The 17,701-nt window shown below is 33.4% G+C and overlaps 1 protein-coding gene across 10 annotated transcripts; it reads left to right on the top strand.

Annotated features, from left to right (window-relative positions):
* Positions 1–925: 925 nt before the first annotated feature.
* Positions 926–17,158, top strand: LOC100775821 (transcription factor GTE8). 10 transcript variants are annotated; one of them, XM_041012964.1, is made up of 19 exons: positions 926–1,270; positions 1,659–1,734; positions 2,135–2,224; positions 2,553–2,604; positions 2,860–3,083; positions 3,360–3,500; positions 3,951–4,016; positions 4,203–4,268; positions 4,372–4,453; positions 8,987–10,300; positions 10,440–10,488; positions 10,568–10,699; positions 14,174–14,244; positions 14,388–14,460; positions 15,622–15,702; positions 15,785–15,900; positions 16,003–16,069; positions 16,169–16,302; positions 16,387–17,158. In XM_041012964.1, the coding sequence occupies exons 10-19, from the start codon at positions 9,053–9,055 to the stop codon at positions 16,654–16,656; spliced, it is 2,241 nt and encodes a 746-aa protein (XP_040868898.1). In that variant the 5' UTR covers positions 926–1,270; positions 1,659–1,734; positions 2,135–2,224; positions 2,553–2,604; positions 2,860–3,083; positions 3,360–3,500; positions 3,951–4,016; positions 4,203–4,268; positions 4,372–4,453; positions 8,987–9,052; the 3' UTR covers positions 16,657–17,158. The 10 variants fall into 10 exon arrangements, with proteins under 10 accessions (XP_040868898.1, XP_040868896.1, XP_040868899.1 ...); XM_041012962.1 differs by having other exon boundaries at positions 1,029–1,270; positions 3,282–3,500; XM_041012965.1 differs by having other exon boundaries at positions 1,029–1,270; positions 2,556–2,604; positions 2,860–3,500.
* The last annotated feature ends 543 nt before the right edge of the window (positions 17,159–17,701 follow it).

Raw genomic sequence — 17,701 nt, 5'->3', positions numbered from 1 at the left:
TTCGGTTCAATTTAATTTTAGAATTTATAAAGTTGTGGCAATATTATTATGGTTTCCAATCAAATCATGTTTATTGATTTTCCACAATTAAGGTATTCTTGACAAAAAAAACTTTAACAATTCTCTAATCAGTGCCAATTAAATTGAACCAAAAATATTTTTTACAACTTAAATTGAATTAATTAAGTGTTGGATCAATTAAAAAATATTTGTGCCAATTAATATTAATTAATCATTTTAATCAATTAAAAATATTTATGCCAATTAATTATATGTCTTATGTTTTTTGAATTATTTCAAAATATTGTTAAGATCTAATTATTATCTTTTTAAGAAATTTTTTTCATTAACTACTATGCTTGATTTGCGGTATGTATTTAGTTAATTATTTCCCTAATTTCAACATTTACACACTAATTGTATTCAAACTGCAACCCTCTGATCCGAATTTTCTATTTAAACTGCAACCTTCTGATAAAAATCTTATTTTGTTACTATGCATGAGTTTGCCTCCATACTCACAAAATTATGAAGATCCCTTTCAAAATATATGTTTTTCTTTCATATTTTGGTAAAAATCATTATGTGATTGAATCATTTCGGAATACTATTCCATATGACTGATTTAATATTTCATTATCATTTTGGAGAATTTGTCTCTTGCTTACTTAACCCAAAGACAATATGAAATGTTTGAGGGGTTTGTGTGTTTGCTGTATAGAGAGATATTTGTTATAATTTTTTGTATTGTTGATTTTCTTTCCTATGAAACTATCAATGAAATGGAAGTGAGAAGCAAAAACTAAAATATTTTTGTACTATCTAGTAGCTGACACGTGGCAGCAAGCTGAACAGTTTTCAAAAATATATAGATGGACAATTTTTTTATAAATATATACAAGACTAGAGTAGTTGCACCTTAAATGACTTTTCTTTCAAGGTCATCTCCTATCAGTGGCGGACACTGAGTATACTACTGAAATTGAAATCTAATCTATTATCTATCTACTATATTATAAAAGAGAACCCCAGAAATATTATTGATGTGCCCCTTCTTACAAAATTGACACCTGTTCCTTTTCCTGGATTTATGGTCATTTTAACCTTGCTTCATTTGTTGGCACATGTATTTTTTCCTTCTTCATTTGTTGACACCTGCAGTTTGTCTTTCTTCATTTGTTTACGCGTAAGTTGAGGGAGCTGGTGCCGGAGCAAGCAAAAAGCCATACCTCAATTACATGCCACAGCTTCCTTTATTGCTCAAATTCAGGTTTTTCCTTTCTTCTTCTTCTTCTCATTTCCAATTCAATTTTCTTTCTTTTTGAAATTCACCGTTTATAGTTTCTGAATAACAAATGTGGATATTTAACGCCTAATCAGGTTTCATCTTTTATGAATTTTCTTTTGATAACTGTTTTTCGTTGCATGTAATTTTACATGATCTTTTGCTTATATATTTTTGTGGTCTTTATGGCTGCTTCATTGCTGTATACTGATTTTGTTCAGAGTTTTATGGGAAACTCTACGAGTTTTCCTGCATTTTCCTTCGTGCTTACTTATCTGGATTTGCATGCAAGCTTTGCAACTCACAGCATCTTACTCGCAAAGGTTTTTTCTTTCCTGATCTTTTTTTCCTTTCCTTCTATCTTTTTCAATAGGCTGCCACCGTTTTCCTCCATAGGAAAGAGATTCGTGGGACCATCGAAGGTTACAGAGGATATGGATACTGATCGTGTAAGGCCCTTTCCCTTATTGCTAATTCCCACTCCCTTTATTAATTTGCTTTTCATCTTTTATTGATTTGCTAATCTCCGTAGGTTTCATTTTTTATTAATTTGCATTTCATAATTGTTTTTATTCTCTGTCGAAGATCATTAACATTATTATTCCAAGCTTGATTACTGTTTTTTATTTGGCAAATTCGCAGCATGTAATTCTGTAAAGCGGTCTAGCTTGTGTTTTTGGTAATTTTCAACATGGGTGGACTTTCTATATTGTTTCCTGGGATACTTAATTACATGGACTAATAAATTCATCTAGCTTTATTGATCTTTTTTGGCATTGTTATAGACAGTTCTATGTTGTTTGTTTTTTGACTAAATTGGGTTACAATTTTGTAACACGGGGAGCTTAGTAAATTCATTAACCACTGGCATGAGATCAAAGCAGCACCTCTAGCAAGGAAGAATAGTTGGCAACTAACCATCATTAACCTTGGACTGAGGTAACTATAACAGCTCTCCTTAAGTTCTTTTTTTTTTTTGTTAATTATGTCAATGTTTGAGGTTTTGAGTTTAATTTCCCTTCCATTATGTTCTACATTTTTGGTCTGCTACTTTGAGTTTCAAATTAAGAATATAAATTACAAGATACATGTTTATGTTATTTTCAATTGGAAAGATTTGCTTACTTTACTTTCCAATTAAAATTTGAAATTGGATCTTACATCATGGATATGTAATTAACTTTCCCATAAACACCCCTATTTGTATTTTGATACCCCATTAGTTCCTCACCAAGCTTGCTTCACAATGTCGGCTTCTTTTTTTCAGCAGCTTCCATTCTCACTTGTTAAAGGCCCGAGATGGTTTTCCCTTTGCTGGTGTAAGATCTTTGACTCTTCGATCTATAGTGGTCAATATTCTTGCCTTTTGCTGAAATTAAGCATTACAATTTTCAGTTTATAGAATTAAGCTCTTTTTAATTGTTGTCAAGTCAACTCAATTGAGAAAATTAGAACCACAAATCTTTTGGTGTGTTCAAAAATTTCTAAGAGCAAGATCCATTGAAATGATTTTTATGGTTGAAGAGATATTGTTATATTTGGCATGATGTGGATTATTTGTTTTAACTTTGCAGCTTATTGATTTACAAGGTGCTTTGATAAAGAGGTGTTTGGGTCTAAAAACTCTTAATCAAAGAAGAAAATGTTTCACCAAAAGAAAATCAAGGGTATGTAATCATTTTGTGTTGGTGCCTAATCAATCTTGATATGAAATAAAAGGGTACAAAATTGGAAATCGGTTGCTTCTCATGAGACTGAATAGTTATTCTTGAAGGTTGATGCTACTATCTTCTAAAAGGTATATTACATTATTGAAGTTTTTAATTTATATTTTTCTCTCAATGATTTCATTTACATCATTGCATTATGAAGTGTTAATCCCCTTCTTTTCCCTTTTTCTGAGCATCTTCCTTTCATTTTTGGTGAGTGGTTACATGTATATATTTATGTACACTTCATCTCATTTTTTTTAACCAATTGATTGCTTGCAATTAAGTTGATGGTGCTTGCATAGAACAAAAACAAGGAAAGAGTTATTGCTGTCAACACTCATGGTCAACATGTTCTCTATTAGGCTGAAGTGTATCAGCACTAGAGCTTTTGTTTGCATTTTCTTGGACAAGGGACTCCAATAGGTGCTACTGGGCACCGTGCGCCACTACTTTGCTGAGTTGCCTCTCTCTGACATTGACACTCGCACTTATACATCTTTGGGGTATTACTACTGATTTGTTATCGGACATTTGATTTTTTATTCTAATTTTTTACTTTTCTATTTTCTAATTATAATTTTTTCTTCCCAATATATTATAAAGTGCACGCTGATATGTAAAAGGTTTTACATATGAATGATTAATTTACAAAACCAAGTGATTTATGAACTAAGTCAGAGCAAATATATTGCTTCTATTGCTTTGCTATTTTGTGATGAATTGTTGATCAATAGCAACAGTGTGTCTTCCTTTATAAGTAAAAGGTTATTGCAGATTGCAATCCCATATTATTTATGTGAATGATAAATTTAAAATAAACCTGATATTTAAAAAGAACTATTATGAAAAAAAAAACTTTGATTCTTTTTTAGTTGTCTATTTGTTCTGGTTGATTGATCTCTCATTGAATTTTTTAGCCCCTTTTTATGTCTGTGTATATAAAAATGTTTCAGGCTCTGTATGAGGAGTTAACTAGAAAAGTTGTCACTTTGGTGGCAGAGAATGAAAACCTAAAGAGGGTATGGTACTATCTCTTATTTGATATCTTATTAACATTTTCCTTTTCCACTTCCTCTTTATTTTGTTGCACTTATTTGTACGAAACATCTATTTAAGATATTTATAATTTCTCAATTTATTTAATCCCGTTTGATGTTTACCTGATCATTCACCATATCTCATTTTGTGGCATTTCTGACAAAAAGGAGAAAGAATTGGCTTTGAAAGAGTATGAGTCTTTGGAGACTACAAATAAGAACTTGAAGACACAGGTAAGATGTTTTGCTGTGGTAGAAATCTGTAAGCATAATATAACTTTTGTTTGCAAAGAAAGTATATCAATACAGGTAAATCAACATTATCTTCCATTTGCAGATAGCCAAGTCAATAAACACTGAAGTGGAGAAAACTCCTGTTGAGCCTGTGTCATCTGTGGCTGAGATAACACCTTCATCCGGTAATGGTCCATGGTTCCTTTATAACCTTTTTCCAGTTCCACAAATATTTTGGCCTTCCATCCTTCAATCTTCTAATCCAATTCATCTACAAAATACATCATTTAATTCCATCGCCATTCCACCTAATGCTAATGTTTCATGTTCTTCTGAGTCTGAATCACATCACAAGCAAAATAACCTTATAAATGATAATCGAACTCGAGTAATCACTTTTTAAAATTTTATTTTGATCTATCCTTTTGATTTTTGAGGTTGTAAGTTTCTTTCTTTAGCTTAATCACTAGAAGAAGATAAGAAAGCTTTTGAAATGACTGAGTCAAAAGAGGCAACATTGCTTGAAGCAGAGAAGATTTCCTGTCGTAAATCTGAAGTGGATTTCAAGTTCCTGTGTTTTTTGCTGGTTTCTCAAGTCAAGAATTGGGAAGTAACACATTCCTGTTTTTGGGATTTATTGTTCTTTATTATTATTATTATTATTATTATTAAGTCATGTTTTAGGAAATTGGACGATCTGATGGTGCAACTTCTCCAGCAGTTGAGGCTTTAACCTTCTCTCATACTTACTGTTTGCTGCTAGCTTTAATTCAATTTAGTTGTCCACCATTTTTTCCTGCATTATTTAAATTCTACTCATCTTAATTTTTTGCTTAATATTTTTTAAGCATTTAATTTAAACCTGATTCTTGCCGAGTTTCAGTTGGTGATATCTAATTATGATACCATTGACAGGGTAACGTGCTTATTGGATAAAAGCATTATGAGTGCACATGCTTTGATGCATTTATTTTTCATCTTTTCTAAACTCTAGAATGTCATGTCTCCTGGTAATTGAGATTATCTAATTTTGAATTTTGTCATTAAGTTAGGCCATTTTTTTTATATAATCTTGGATTGCTTTTGTCGTTCAACTTCTTTGTAGGGAAAGAAAAGAAGAATACCCTAATTGTATTTTCTTATGTATATATTGAAATTAATTTCATAGCATCTATTCAAGCAATGTTGTTGGTACCCTTATTGTATTAATTTATATATTGAAATTAATTTAACTTACTCTTAAATATGTGAGTCTTCCCCAATGGCTGAGGAATCTAGCACTCAAGCAAGTATTTCATGAATAATCATGTTGGCTGAGGCTTTGTTTGAGGTTTTAACCTTCTCTCATGCTTATTGTTTGCTGCTAGCTTTAATTCAATTTAGTTGTCCACCATTTTTTCCTGCATTATTTAAATTCTACCCATCTTAATTCTTTGCTTTATATTTTTTAAGCATTTAATTTAAACCTGATTCTTGCTCAGTTTCAGTTGGTGATATCTGATTATGCTACGATTGACAGTGTAGTGTGCTTATTAGATAAAAGCATTCTGAGTGCACATGCTTTGATGCATTTGTTTTTTATCTTTTCTAGACTCTAGAATGTCATGTCTCATGATAATTGAGATGAACTAATTTTGAATTTTGTCATTAAGTTAGGCCATTTTTTTATATAATCTTGGACTGCTTTGGTCGTTCAACTTCTTTGTAAGGAAAGAAAAGAAGAATAGTTTCAAATATGTAGGTTTCCTGTTTTCGGGATTTATTGTTCTTTATTATTATTATTATTATTATTATTATTATTATTATTATTATTATTATTATTATTATTATTAAGTCATGTTTTAGGAAATTGTCGGATATGATGGTGCAACTTCTCCAACAGTTGAGGCTTTAACCTTATCTCATACTTACTGTTTGCTGCTAGCTTTAATTCAATTTAGTTGTCCACCATTTTTTCCTACATTATTTAAATTCTACTCATCTTAATTTTTTAAGCATTTAATTTAAACATGATTCTTGCCGAGTTTCAGTTGGTGATATCTGATTTTGCTTGACAGGGTAGTGTGCTTATTAGATAAAAGCATTGTGAGTGCACATGCTCTGATGCATTTATTTTTCATCTTTTCTAGACTCTAGAATGTCATGTCTCGTGATAATTGAGATTATCTAATTTTGAATTTTGTCATTAAGTTAGGCCATTTTTTTTATATAATCTTGGACTGCGTTGGTCGTTCAACTTCTTCGTAAGGAAAGAAAAGAAGAATACCCTAATTGTATTTTTTCTCTTATGTATATTATTATTATTAAGTCATGTTTTAGGGAAAGAAAAGAAGAATACCCCAAATTAAATTAGCAAATTTTAATGTCTAATGAAATTTGACTCCATTTGAGAGAATGAAAATCTATACTGTTTGCAATTAAACCTTATATAGTTGAATCCTGTTATTGGTAGAAAAGGTGTTGTCCAACCATGGTACGATTTTCTTGAAGAAATGAATTTTGATGATGGAGATGAAATCTCTATTTACTATAGGTATTATGAAAAAATTTGTGATATCATAATTAGGAGGCAGAAGGATTGGGAGGATACTGAGCAACTAGACTACCTTTAGTTCCAACAAACTCTATTAATGTTTACTTATCCTATTTTGTTGTTAATCAACTTTGTTCTCAATCAACATTTTGCTATTAATCTCCATTTTCCTGTTAATTAACTTTATTATTTTGGTGTTCATCAACATTTAGAAAATGCTTACCAAACAACCCGTGCATGTGCACAAGTTACACGCTAGTTTTATATAAACTTAAAACCAAAATGCAACCATTTATAAACTTAATAGATTGAATTCAAATAATTTTAAAATATTAAAGAATCAAAATAACACTATTTGAAACAATATCGTTTTAATTAATGTCACATCATCAAATAACATGTCATTTTTTAACATATTTAATATTTCTACTGAAAACAATTAAAACTAAATTCTTAAAAAACATAAAAAACTAATAGGAGACTTTTAAAATTTAAAAAATCAAAACCAAAAACACTAGAACATAAATAAAAAAATGATATTTAGTCCAAAACATATATATATATATATATATATATATATATATATATATATATATATATTACAAATAAGTTAGTAGAGAAATATTAATAATACACTTTTGTAGAGACTTTCTGATTCAATCTAGACCTAATTTTATTTTTCTTTTTAAGTTTATAATATTTTCAATGAACTGGCAACATTTGATTAAATGTGTCTAACGCTTCACATTCAAGTTAGTTAATGCAAGTCTTTCTCTTTTTTTTTTTTGATGTCAAAAGACTTCAAAACAATTAGTATATGTTTAGAAAAAAGTTGAATCAAACACATACACACGTTACGGAGATCAAAAGTACAACGTAGTTACTTTGACATTTATATTTTAAAAAATGTGACTTTCCTGTTTAACATCAACATAATACATATTCAAACATTCTTTTAGTTGCTTCAATTTAACACATCTCCTCCTTTCTCAATTGAGCAAACAAACACACTAGGCATTTTTTAATATTTCTCTTTTAATCACCTATTTTTTTATCTTTATTTGTACACTTATTCTTTTCAATTATTCATTTCTTTTATATTTATCTTTAAATTGATTCCCAATAATGCTTTTTAAAAAATTACAACTATAATTACATACTTAATTTTTCAAATTTTATTTAATTGATATTTAATTGAGTCTCTAAAATTTTTAAAACCACAAAAAAATATCACTTTTTTACAATCTTAACCGTCATTAACTAACTTCAAGTCTAAATTACAAAAAATTGACAAGATTAAGGAATCAATCATAGTATTATTTTTGTCTAAAGACTTAGTTAAAAAATCAAATCGCTTAAAAACCAGTTAATTAATTAAACCTAAAGATAATTAAATTTATAACTAATCGTGTATAATAACCAAATTGTTCCAAAATTCGGTCTCAATCACAAGTCTTAACCCCAGGTCGCATCGCATCCGTTAACTGTACATCGTACGGCTGAGACTCTTTATCAAGCGATGCAAATTGCAAGGAAGGCGGCATTATTGTTTTATTATATTATAGGAGACGAGAGCTGAGCTCAGAGCAAAAAAAAAAAAAACTGCTCTTCGCTTCCGTCTCGTTCGGTTCAACCACAAACCTTCCTCTGAATCACTTCTCTTACTCTGCAACAACGTCGTTTTCCTTCTTCTTCTTCGTCTTCTTCTTCTTTGCTCACCCGGCTCAGTTCGCGCTCTCAGTAAAACGCGCTCAAGTGTCGCCGTTTTCTGCAAATTCAGCTAGGGTTTCACTCTCGCCGCGATCTCTCATCCTAGCTCGCCGAGTTCGGGTTCTAATCGCCGCGTCTAAGTTCACTGTTTCTCTGAATCGAAGAAAGGACTTCGAATTTCGCTGCTTTCAGTTAGTAGCTGGTAATTGATTTGGGTCTTTGGTTCCATTTCAAGTTAACCTGTGTGGTGGAAGCTGTGTAAATAATTACCTACACCAGTTATATATCAGTGTTTTTCTTGTTAGAGTTAATAAAAAAGGGGATTTGAATTTCTCCTACTTGTTGAGTTTGTTCGCTTCTTTAATATTCGGTGATTTGTCTTCCCCTTTTGTACTAGGGTTCCAAGTTGCAAAGATTTCGGTATTAGATTTTTTAGTTTGTTTCATTAATTAAATTACTGTGTAACTTTCAACAGTAATCCTGAACTTCACCTGGCCGTTAGGTTTGGTTAAGGAACTGCGGTTTTTGGTTAATTGAATAAATGAGCATGATGATGGCAAAGAGTAGGCTGTCTGGGGGCTATTTTGGAAATGCACTAGATACTGCTGGTGAATCTGAGGGTTCTGGTAGCTCGGGAAGAATAGATACTGAAATTACGGTTTCGGAGGATTCGAGTATCCCCGCGAGGAAATGTATTAGTTTGAATTCGAGTCGCCACGATGTGTTTGGTGCTCCCGTGCAAGTTGTTCCCTTGTCGAATATGCCACTCTCTCATAGAAAAGATCTGGGGCAAAGGTTGAGGTCCGAGCTTGAGCAGATTCGGCTGCTTCAGAAGAAAATTGAACAGCAGAGGACGACTGCTGTTGTGTTGTCCTCCTCCAGTGATATTCTTAGCTGTAGTAATGGGAATAATGGGCATCGAGTGGAAAGGGATAAAAAGCCGGCGATGTCCAGTTCTGCACCAAGGAATAAAGCGAAGCCGGGTAATAAGAATCAGAAGCCTCGTGGATGGAACCGGGGTTCTTCTGGGAAGTTTGAGTCTGCGGTCCAGTCTGCTTCACCATCCACTGCGAATGCTATGTTGATGAAAGATTGTGAGTTGCTGTTGAAACGGTTGATGAATCACCAGTATGCTTGGGTTTTCAACACCCCTGTGGATGTGGTGAAGTTGAATCTTCCAGATTATTTCACTATTATTAAGCGTCCCATGGATTTGGGAACAGTAAAAAACAAGTTGGCTTCTGGAGAATATGCTGGCCCACTGGAATTTGCTGATGATGTGAAGCTTACATTTTCAAACGCAATGGACTACAATCCATCTGGGAATGATGTCCATCTCATGGCTGATACCCTCAATAAATATTTTGAGTTGAGATGGAAAGCAATTGAGAAGAAATTGCAAAAAAGTGATTTTCTGCCATTACCTGCAAACCCTGACAATAGTGAAGGTGTAAAAACTAAAAGACAAGCACCTCTTTCAAAAAAGAGGAAAATTGCCTCATTACCCCCTCAACCTGAAGTTATGCCACCTACAAAGAAGGTTATGTCGGATCAAGAGAAGCATGATCTAGGTCGAGAATTGGAATCTCAGCTGGGAGAAATGCCTATGCATATAATTGATTTCTTAAAAGAACATAGTTCAAATGGTAGAGAATGTGGTGATGACGAGATTGAGATTGATATTGATGATCTCAGTGATGATACCCTATTCACATTACGCAAGCTTTTGGACGACTTTTTGCAAAAAAAGCAAAAGAACAAAGCAAAAGTTGAAGCGTGTGAAGTAGAGGTACCTCCCTGCTACCTAACCCTTTAATAAATTAAGCCTTTATCACATTGTGTTTGAACTATACCCGTCTCCTTCTCCACAATGAGATGTCAGTCTTACACACATGATTTGACTTCTGGTTATCTGTTTTCTGTTGCAGGTGTTGAATGATTCTGGACCAAGCAATTCCTCATTGCAACCATTTAAAGGTGTTGTGTTTGTGTCTGTGTGCACACGTGTAAATGCATACTGTATTGGTTGTTGTATTTAAATTTGTTCTACTTGTAGGTAATGATCCAGCGGATGAAGAGGTGGACATTGGTGGAAATGAGCCCCCTGTGTCAAGCTATCCTCATGTGGAGATTGAAAAGGATACAACTTATGGAATGAACAAAAGCCTAAGCCCAGGCAGCTCAAATGGTAAGTAAGATTTAAATTTCCCTATGATGTTCTTGAATACTTTGAGTAATATGTGACTGTGGTTCCTTTGTCTGTGAAGATTTTATTATAGGAATTGGATATATTTTGGTACTTGACACTTGAAATATCTTATTATTTAATTAAGTGTTGCCCCGAAATGTAGCTTGAATTCCTTTTGATGTTTTTAAACCTGTAATTTTTTCTCCAGTCATTTGTTGTTGATGGTTTTGTAAGATGGATATTTCAGAAAAACAATATGTTTGCATTATGCATATCATGCTTTTTAATTTTCATATTAATTCATGATTATGTGATCCGCCGTCTGTGTATTTCTTAATTTCAAAACAAAAGATATATCATTCATTTGTGCTACTAGCAGCTACTATCTATATCTATTTGTGCACAATAGTGCTTCTTCAAATACTCTGAAAACCTACTCCAAATTTTGCATGCTACCTGATAATTTGAACTACTTATCACAGTCTTCAGAGTTCAGCAGATTGCCCCAACATGCTGAGAAAGGGAAATGGGATGTCTGCTTGTTTTACTACCATCATACCAATACCGCCTTGTTTTTTTGTGACAATTAGTTGATTAAAAATCTCAGTTCTTCATATCATATGTGAATGTGAATGGTTGATGGATTACATGACTGGTGCAGTGTGTCTACTTTTTGAAAACGTGAAATTATACTCTTTCTGTGGTTGTCCCTTGTTTGTGGTTGTTGAGTCTGAAAAAAATCTCATGAGTATTTAGTGATTAGTGGTTAGGAATGTTTTCCTTGGCTTTTGTTATGGACGTTGCAAAAAAAAAAAAAACTGTAAAATATTTCCAATTCCAATATATGACCAAGTAACCACCATACCATAATTAAAAATGTTTGGTCGATGAGTAACTACTTATCAACTAAATCACTAGTTTTGTCACTTGCTCCTAAATTGGAAATGCCTTTTTACCAATAACCATTTAGTAATTTTCCTTTTTCTTTAATTTCAAATTTTCAGTCATAAAAAAATCAGTTATTAATGTCATTTTACCAATAAAATAATACCATTTAGTATCATTTTATTATGTTTAATATCTTTTTCTGCTTGAAGTTCTACTTTCCCTCTTTAGATAATCTTTCAAGCTAGGCTCCAATTTCATATTTAGTTGTCTCATTTGTTATACTGTATTTTTAGAAAATAATCTTTGAAGTCTATGGTAACATGTATGCAAAGTGCAAACAAGTGAATTGCATTTGGCCATCATATAGAAAGCAATCGCTTGGTTGTCAAATAAGGGAGTGAGTTTTAACATTTCAATGTTGGATCATGCGGTGGGTGATTTGTAAGTCTCATCATATTTGATAATTGATATATATGTTAATGGATATTAGCCATGTTGTGATGTCACCTCTTAGGATGAGATTGTCCTTTAGAAGGATAAAGAGGAAAGAGAAGTCAGAGGGCAGAGATGGTTAAATCTTACTAGGATGGCTATTTTAAGTCATGGCATTTTTTCTGTATGTTGATTTAATGCTTATTGTTACAATAAAAATAAGTAAAGACAATCTAAATTATTCATCCAAAATTTAAAATTTCGAAACAAGGTTTGAAATAATTCTCATTCATATTTAAAATAGCAAATTAACGAGTCTTTAAGGAAAGTAAATTAATATACCCAAAATTGGGCATCTACATGCTAATCCACATATCAAAGAACTATACTTATTCAGACACAAGCGGCCATTTATTCAAATGAAATACTAACCAATCTAAAAGTAAACTAAGTTAAGGAAATACTGAGTCTCCAAGTCTCCTCACCGATGTCGTCTTAATTCTCTGGATTCTGTAAACATTACTTTTAGTTAGATATAATCCCAGTGAATAAAACAATTTAAAAAAAGGAGTTTGCAAACTCTGTTTGCTCTTAGCTGATCCAATGATAAAAAACTTAATCATGGTATCTGCAAAATAAACTCAAAAAGAATTCTTTTAATTCAAGTATGCACCATCCACTTCATAATAAAAGAAAAAACTGATTTAAAAAATTGGACATCCATACCCAAAGCATTTAATTGTAAACATGACCTGGTGATTCCCGGAATCACCTAACTTGACCCTTTGGTTTTTGGAATCAGTGTGGATTTCATATTCACTAAGGTTTATGAGCTCATTTTCATACAATGGTGTTCTACTGTCAACCCCATCCCAGATGTAGGCATGTTCAATAATCAAATAGCTGCTTTCCCCATCTCAGATGGAGGTATCTCATATCCCATCACGAATGCAGACATACTGAAAATTTTAGATATTTGCCTTTCCCATTCTAGATGGAGGTATGTTCAGTGTTGTTAAATGGTGGCACCATGGATGCTATGGCGGAATGCATGGTGGATTTTTTTGCCAATCGCCGTATTCCACCATCCGCCATTGATAACATTGGGTATGTTGTATCACATCCTATTCTCGGAATAGAATGTATTCTGTCATTCCTTCCCAAAAGGTAATGATTGACATAACAACAATAAACTTTGCCATTCTCGATGACTAACAATGGGACTTTCAACCCCCCTCACATAAATCAATTCCATTAGAGAACAAACCTTCAATAATATTTCAAACAAACACTTAGACCACCTGGAATATCTCCAATTTTCTTGTCAAAACCTAAAGGAAATTGCATTCCCCCATAAATAATTAAATCAATCATAGCAATTAGGTTACACATATATCCCCAATTATTCTTACCAAGAACTCCAATTGAAGTTTAGAAGAGAGGTTGTTCTACTCTCCTCTAAACAAATGTTGATGGTGTTTCTCTTGGTGTATTGGCTGGCACTCCCTGAGGTTTGGTTTTTGGCCTAATTTCCCAAGAATGGTAATCGATTATTTTTGTGTGTTGCATGGCAACCTCCCCCACTTAGGCAAAACTAAACCTTGTAAACGTGAACTCCTTCTTGGATAAGAGGATTTTAAGAATTTGGGATGTTACAATTGAATTGAACTTTAGTCATTTTAATTTTAATCTTATTTAGGGAGAGAAAGTTGTGCTCTATGTATTTTTCTAGTGCCAATATTTAAATGTAGCACTTGATAATTGTGTTAGGTGCATGTTTTAGCAACTTAGATGTATTTCTTATTTACTAATACATGTAAGGATTATGTCAGTTTTTGTGAAAAAAATATTGAATATATCGCAAGTTTGCTACTAACTGCTTGCAGAATTTTATATATATACATATATATGTATGTATGTATATGTATATATTTTGGTTGTACATTTTTGTAACATTTTTTTGTTTTCAATAAGGATATGGCTCTTTCCCTCATCAATAGTTCTTTATGGGTAGTGCTAGCTTATGATACTGTTGCATTGTGTTTTAGGGCCAAAGTAATTTCTAGGAGTAATGTGCCTGTATTTTTGCTTTTGATATTTAATTCGAAGGCTTTTTATGTTAATTAGTGGCCATATATAATGTCTGCATTGCAGATACGGACTCTGATAGTTCTTCTGATAGTGAAGCTGATGATGTTAAAGCAAGACCAGCAAATGCAGCAAAGGTCTAGTTTGATTATTAAATGAGAGATTTTTTTTTATTTAGTTATCTCTTAATTTTTATTGTTTGATTGCTGGTGTTGTTATAGATCCTGTGTATGGTTTTTTGATACACTGTATAATAATTCATTTAAGTATTCTTCTTCAGGCACCAGAAAATCTGGGTTCTGAAGCTCAGTTGGATGAAATGACCATGGCTGCTGCTAGTCTTGAAAGAAATCGTGAGTAATTGTTTGTCATTTTGTGCTATTTAATGTTGATCTAGTATGATCTGCAATATGAAAAAGAGGTCAACTTACACTACTAAAACTTGACTCTTCCCTCACATTGTTGTCTCCTGTTTGTGTTGTATGGTTTGCTTATTCCGCAATATCTTTTTCTGTAGATTCTTAGTTGGATATCTTTAGTCAACCATACATGCTATTACTGTGCTTTCTGTAATCCTGCTGCTGCAAGTTAATAATTTTTAGCATAGATCTGAGTGCTGAGGTGCTTCCCTTTGTTGAACAGATTTTTGAGGATTCATATTGATCATCGATCATTGTAAAGAATTAAAGATAGCAGATTGTAGAAATAAACTGTTGCAAGCTAAGAGTACACCAACATTTGCTGTGCCATTACCCTCTGTTGACTCAATAAAACATGTTGGATGTGTGGCATTTATGATTTGATAGCTTTAACTGAGCTTGTGTAATTGAATGAACCCTTGAGGCAATACCGAAATAGTTTCATTGGAGAAATATCATTTAACATGTCAGACTAGTGATGGAATATTATAATGACCCCAACATAAATACTTGGGTTACTATGACTTGGCAGGAATAAATGTTTAGTTGATCTTGATATGCTCTTCATATTGCTTTGGGTAAAGTAATGCTGAATTTTGGGAATTTAAGCCTAAATCATATTTGAGTTTCTAGAATTGAGGGCTTGCATAACCTGTGAAGAAGGGTTCAATACCAAACTTTACTAAAAACAAAAACTTTTAAAATGAATTGTTTTCCATACACATTGTCAAACTTGAATGAAACTGAACAGTATTCTCAAAAAGTAATTTGAAAGAACACCCAAGTGAAGTGTAAAAAAGGCAATGAAAATGTTCCTGCTAATTTTATTATATAAAGTTATTATTATTATTTATGAGCCTTATTTTCATGTAACAATGACTTGATGTGAAACCATCTATTGATACATTTAAGACTTGGATTAGGGAATAGGGACTATTTCTTTACTAATATTATCAATGTTGTGATAAGTTTATATTTCTGTAGTTACTACTTGCTAGCCTTGAACTGTGTTAGTTTTTCTTTAATATTATTTACGATTAAGTTTCTTGGCCATTGCTATACTGACTTAGCTCTGACCCTTTATTTCTTGCTCAGAATCTGTTAGTGGCTTAGATCAACTTGATGATAACTCTCAGCATAAGCCAAGTTCTTTTGATTCTGATTGCCAACAAGATGGTAAGAGTGGGTGAATTTTGGAAGATATTGTTTTACTGTTATGCAGGATGATAACACACTGATAATCTTTTCAATGTTGTAGGGGACAGTGCTGCAACTGAGAGACAGTTCTCCCCTGATAAACTTTATCGAGCTGCTGTATTGAAGAAACGATTTCTTGATACCATCTTGAAAGCTCGAGAAAAGACACTGACACAGGTAAGTTAAATCGCATTTTTAAGCTCCATGAAACTTGCTCTACTTGTGTTATCCTTCTGATCATTGTTGAATCTGTATTCTGATTTGCTTCAATTGGGTCAGGGTGAAAAGGGGGATCCTGAGAAATTGCGCCAGGAAAGGGAGAAACTGGAGATGGAGCAAAAGAAAGGTGATTTAGGCATCGTACTTGTGTGTTCTAATAAAAGTGATTTGCCCAGACTGACTGTCTAATAACTAACCCTCTCTGTTGATCCAACTCATTGTTTAGCAGAAAAGGCTAGGCTACAAGCAGAAGCAAAGGCAGCTGAAGATGCTCGAAAGCAGGCAGAGGAAGAAGCTGCTGCAGAAGCCAGACGAAAAAGGGAGCTTGAGAGAGAAGCTGCACGGCAAGCATTGCTCCAGGTAAATAACAGTCTCTCGCCAAAAATATTTCTATCTGCTTGTTTACTCTGGATTTGATTGGAGCATGTACTGGCATCTGCACAGATGGAAAAGACTGTTGAAATCAATGAGAATTCTCGAATTCTTGAAGATTTGGAACTGCTTAGAGCTGTACCCACTGAGCAATTGCCAAGTTCTGTAGATGAGACGAGTCCTGCACACTCTCAGGATGGTCTGGGTAGTTTCAAGTTTGGGAGTAGTAACCCCTTGGAACAACTAGGATTATATATCAAAGCCGATGATGAAGAGGAGGAAGGAGAGCCACCCTGTATTCCAAATCCTGTAAATGATGTAGAAGAGGGTGAAATTGATTAAAAGTTACGCACACATATTGTATGATAAATTGAGGATCGAAGTATACTTAATCTTGATCCCAAAAAAGTTCCACAAATTAATGCATTAACATCATAAGTGGGACGGAGCATATTTTCTTGTGGAAGCATTCAGTTTCTAGAAAGGTAATATATTCAGTTTTGGGCTGTGATGGCAATAGAGGAGCAGTTTGAGCAGAAAGTAAGCTATGTTTCGGGCTGTTTGCAATGAAAATAGAAGTAATACATCAACCTTGTTTTTATCAATACTGGCTGGTGGCTAGAGGCTAAAGCATCGCATCCCTTCGTAGTTCGTATGGATTATGTTGTACAAAAGATAGAATTTGTGAACATACACTGCTGTAGCTCCATCTTTGGATACTTCGCACTTGTATTTGTGTCTGGCTATTCCTTTATTAACTTATAATTTTGGTTAAAATTTTAAGGGATGTTTCATCTTCAGACATTGTAAACGTTTAGGTATACAGCGTAAGTTAAGGAAACAAGATATGATTGGCCCATCTTTTTTTCTGCTTATAAGCTGTTAGGCCCTCATTTAAACATGTTAACCATATAAAGGGGAGAGGACAAGTGGCAGAAAAGAAGAGGATTATGGAGGAAAAGGAGGGAGTAGGGAATGATCGAGGCATAATAGAAAGGGACAGGTGGTGGCAGGGCGGGGGGGGGGGGGGGGGGGGAAAAGTGGAGAGTGTGAGGTATTTGGGGGAAGGCATGAGGAGAGAGAAAAGGGGGAGGAATCAGTGAGGTTGGTTGGTACTGGGTGTGAGTGGGTGACTCACCTCAGCAGGGTCGTTTTGGGTTGTCCTGCTTTCATTGTTTTTAACATTTTGTAAGGAGCATAATCTCCATTCCATTTGCACTGTTTTATTAGTTAATATTATTACATTCATTTTGTGCTCTATTCATTTGGTTTCTAACAAATTGGTAACAGAGCACCTCTTTGGGTGTGTATGGTATCTACGAGGATGAAGGCAAGAGTAGAAGCATTGGAGTGAAGGATTGAGATGATGGGATTGTCATTACTGGAG

The sequence above is a fragment of the Glycine max genome, chromosome 19, assembly GCF_000004515.6.
Source record: "Glycine max cultivar Williams 82 chromosome 19, Glycine_max_v4.0, whole genome shotgun sequence".
Taxonomy (NCBI): domain Eukaryota; kingdom Viridiplantae; phylum Streptophyta; class Magnoliopsida; order Fabales; family Fabaceae; genus Glycine; species Glycine max.
Note: the sequence above shows the minus strand (reverse complement) of the source record. Positions and strands in the feature narration are given on the sequence as shown.

What these genes read in the sequence shown, in the direction of transcription:
- LOC100775821 (XM_041012964.1), top strand. Translation starts at nt 9,053, where the DNA reads ATGAGCATGATGATGGCAAAGAGTAGGCTGTCTGGGGGCTATTTTGGA. An exon ending in GGAGATGGAGCAAAAGAAAG is followed by an intron (nt 16,070 to 16,168) that starts GTGATTTAGGCA and finishes CTCATTGTTTAG; the next exon opens with CAGAAAAGGCTAGGCTACAA. An exon ending in CACGGCAAGCATTGCTCCAG is followed by an intron (nt 16,303 to 16,386) that starts GTAAATAACAGT and finishes GCATCTGCACAG; the next exon opens with ATGGAAAAGACTGTTGAAAT.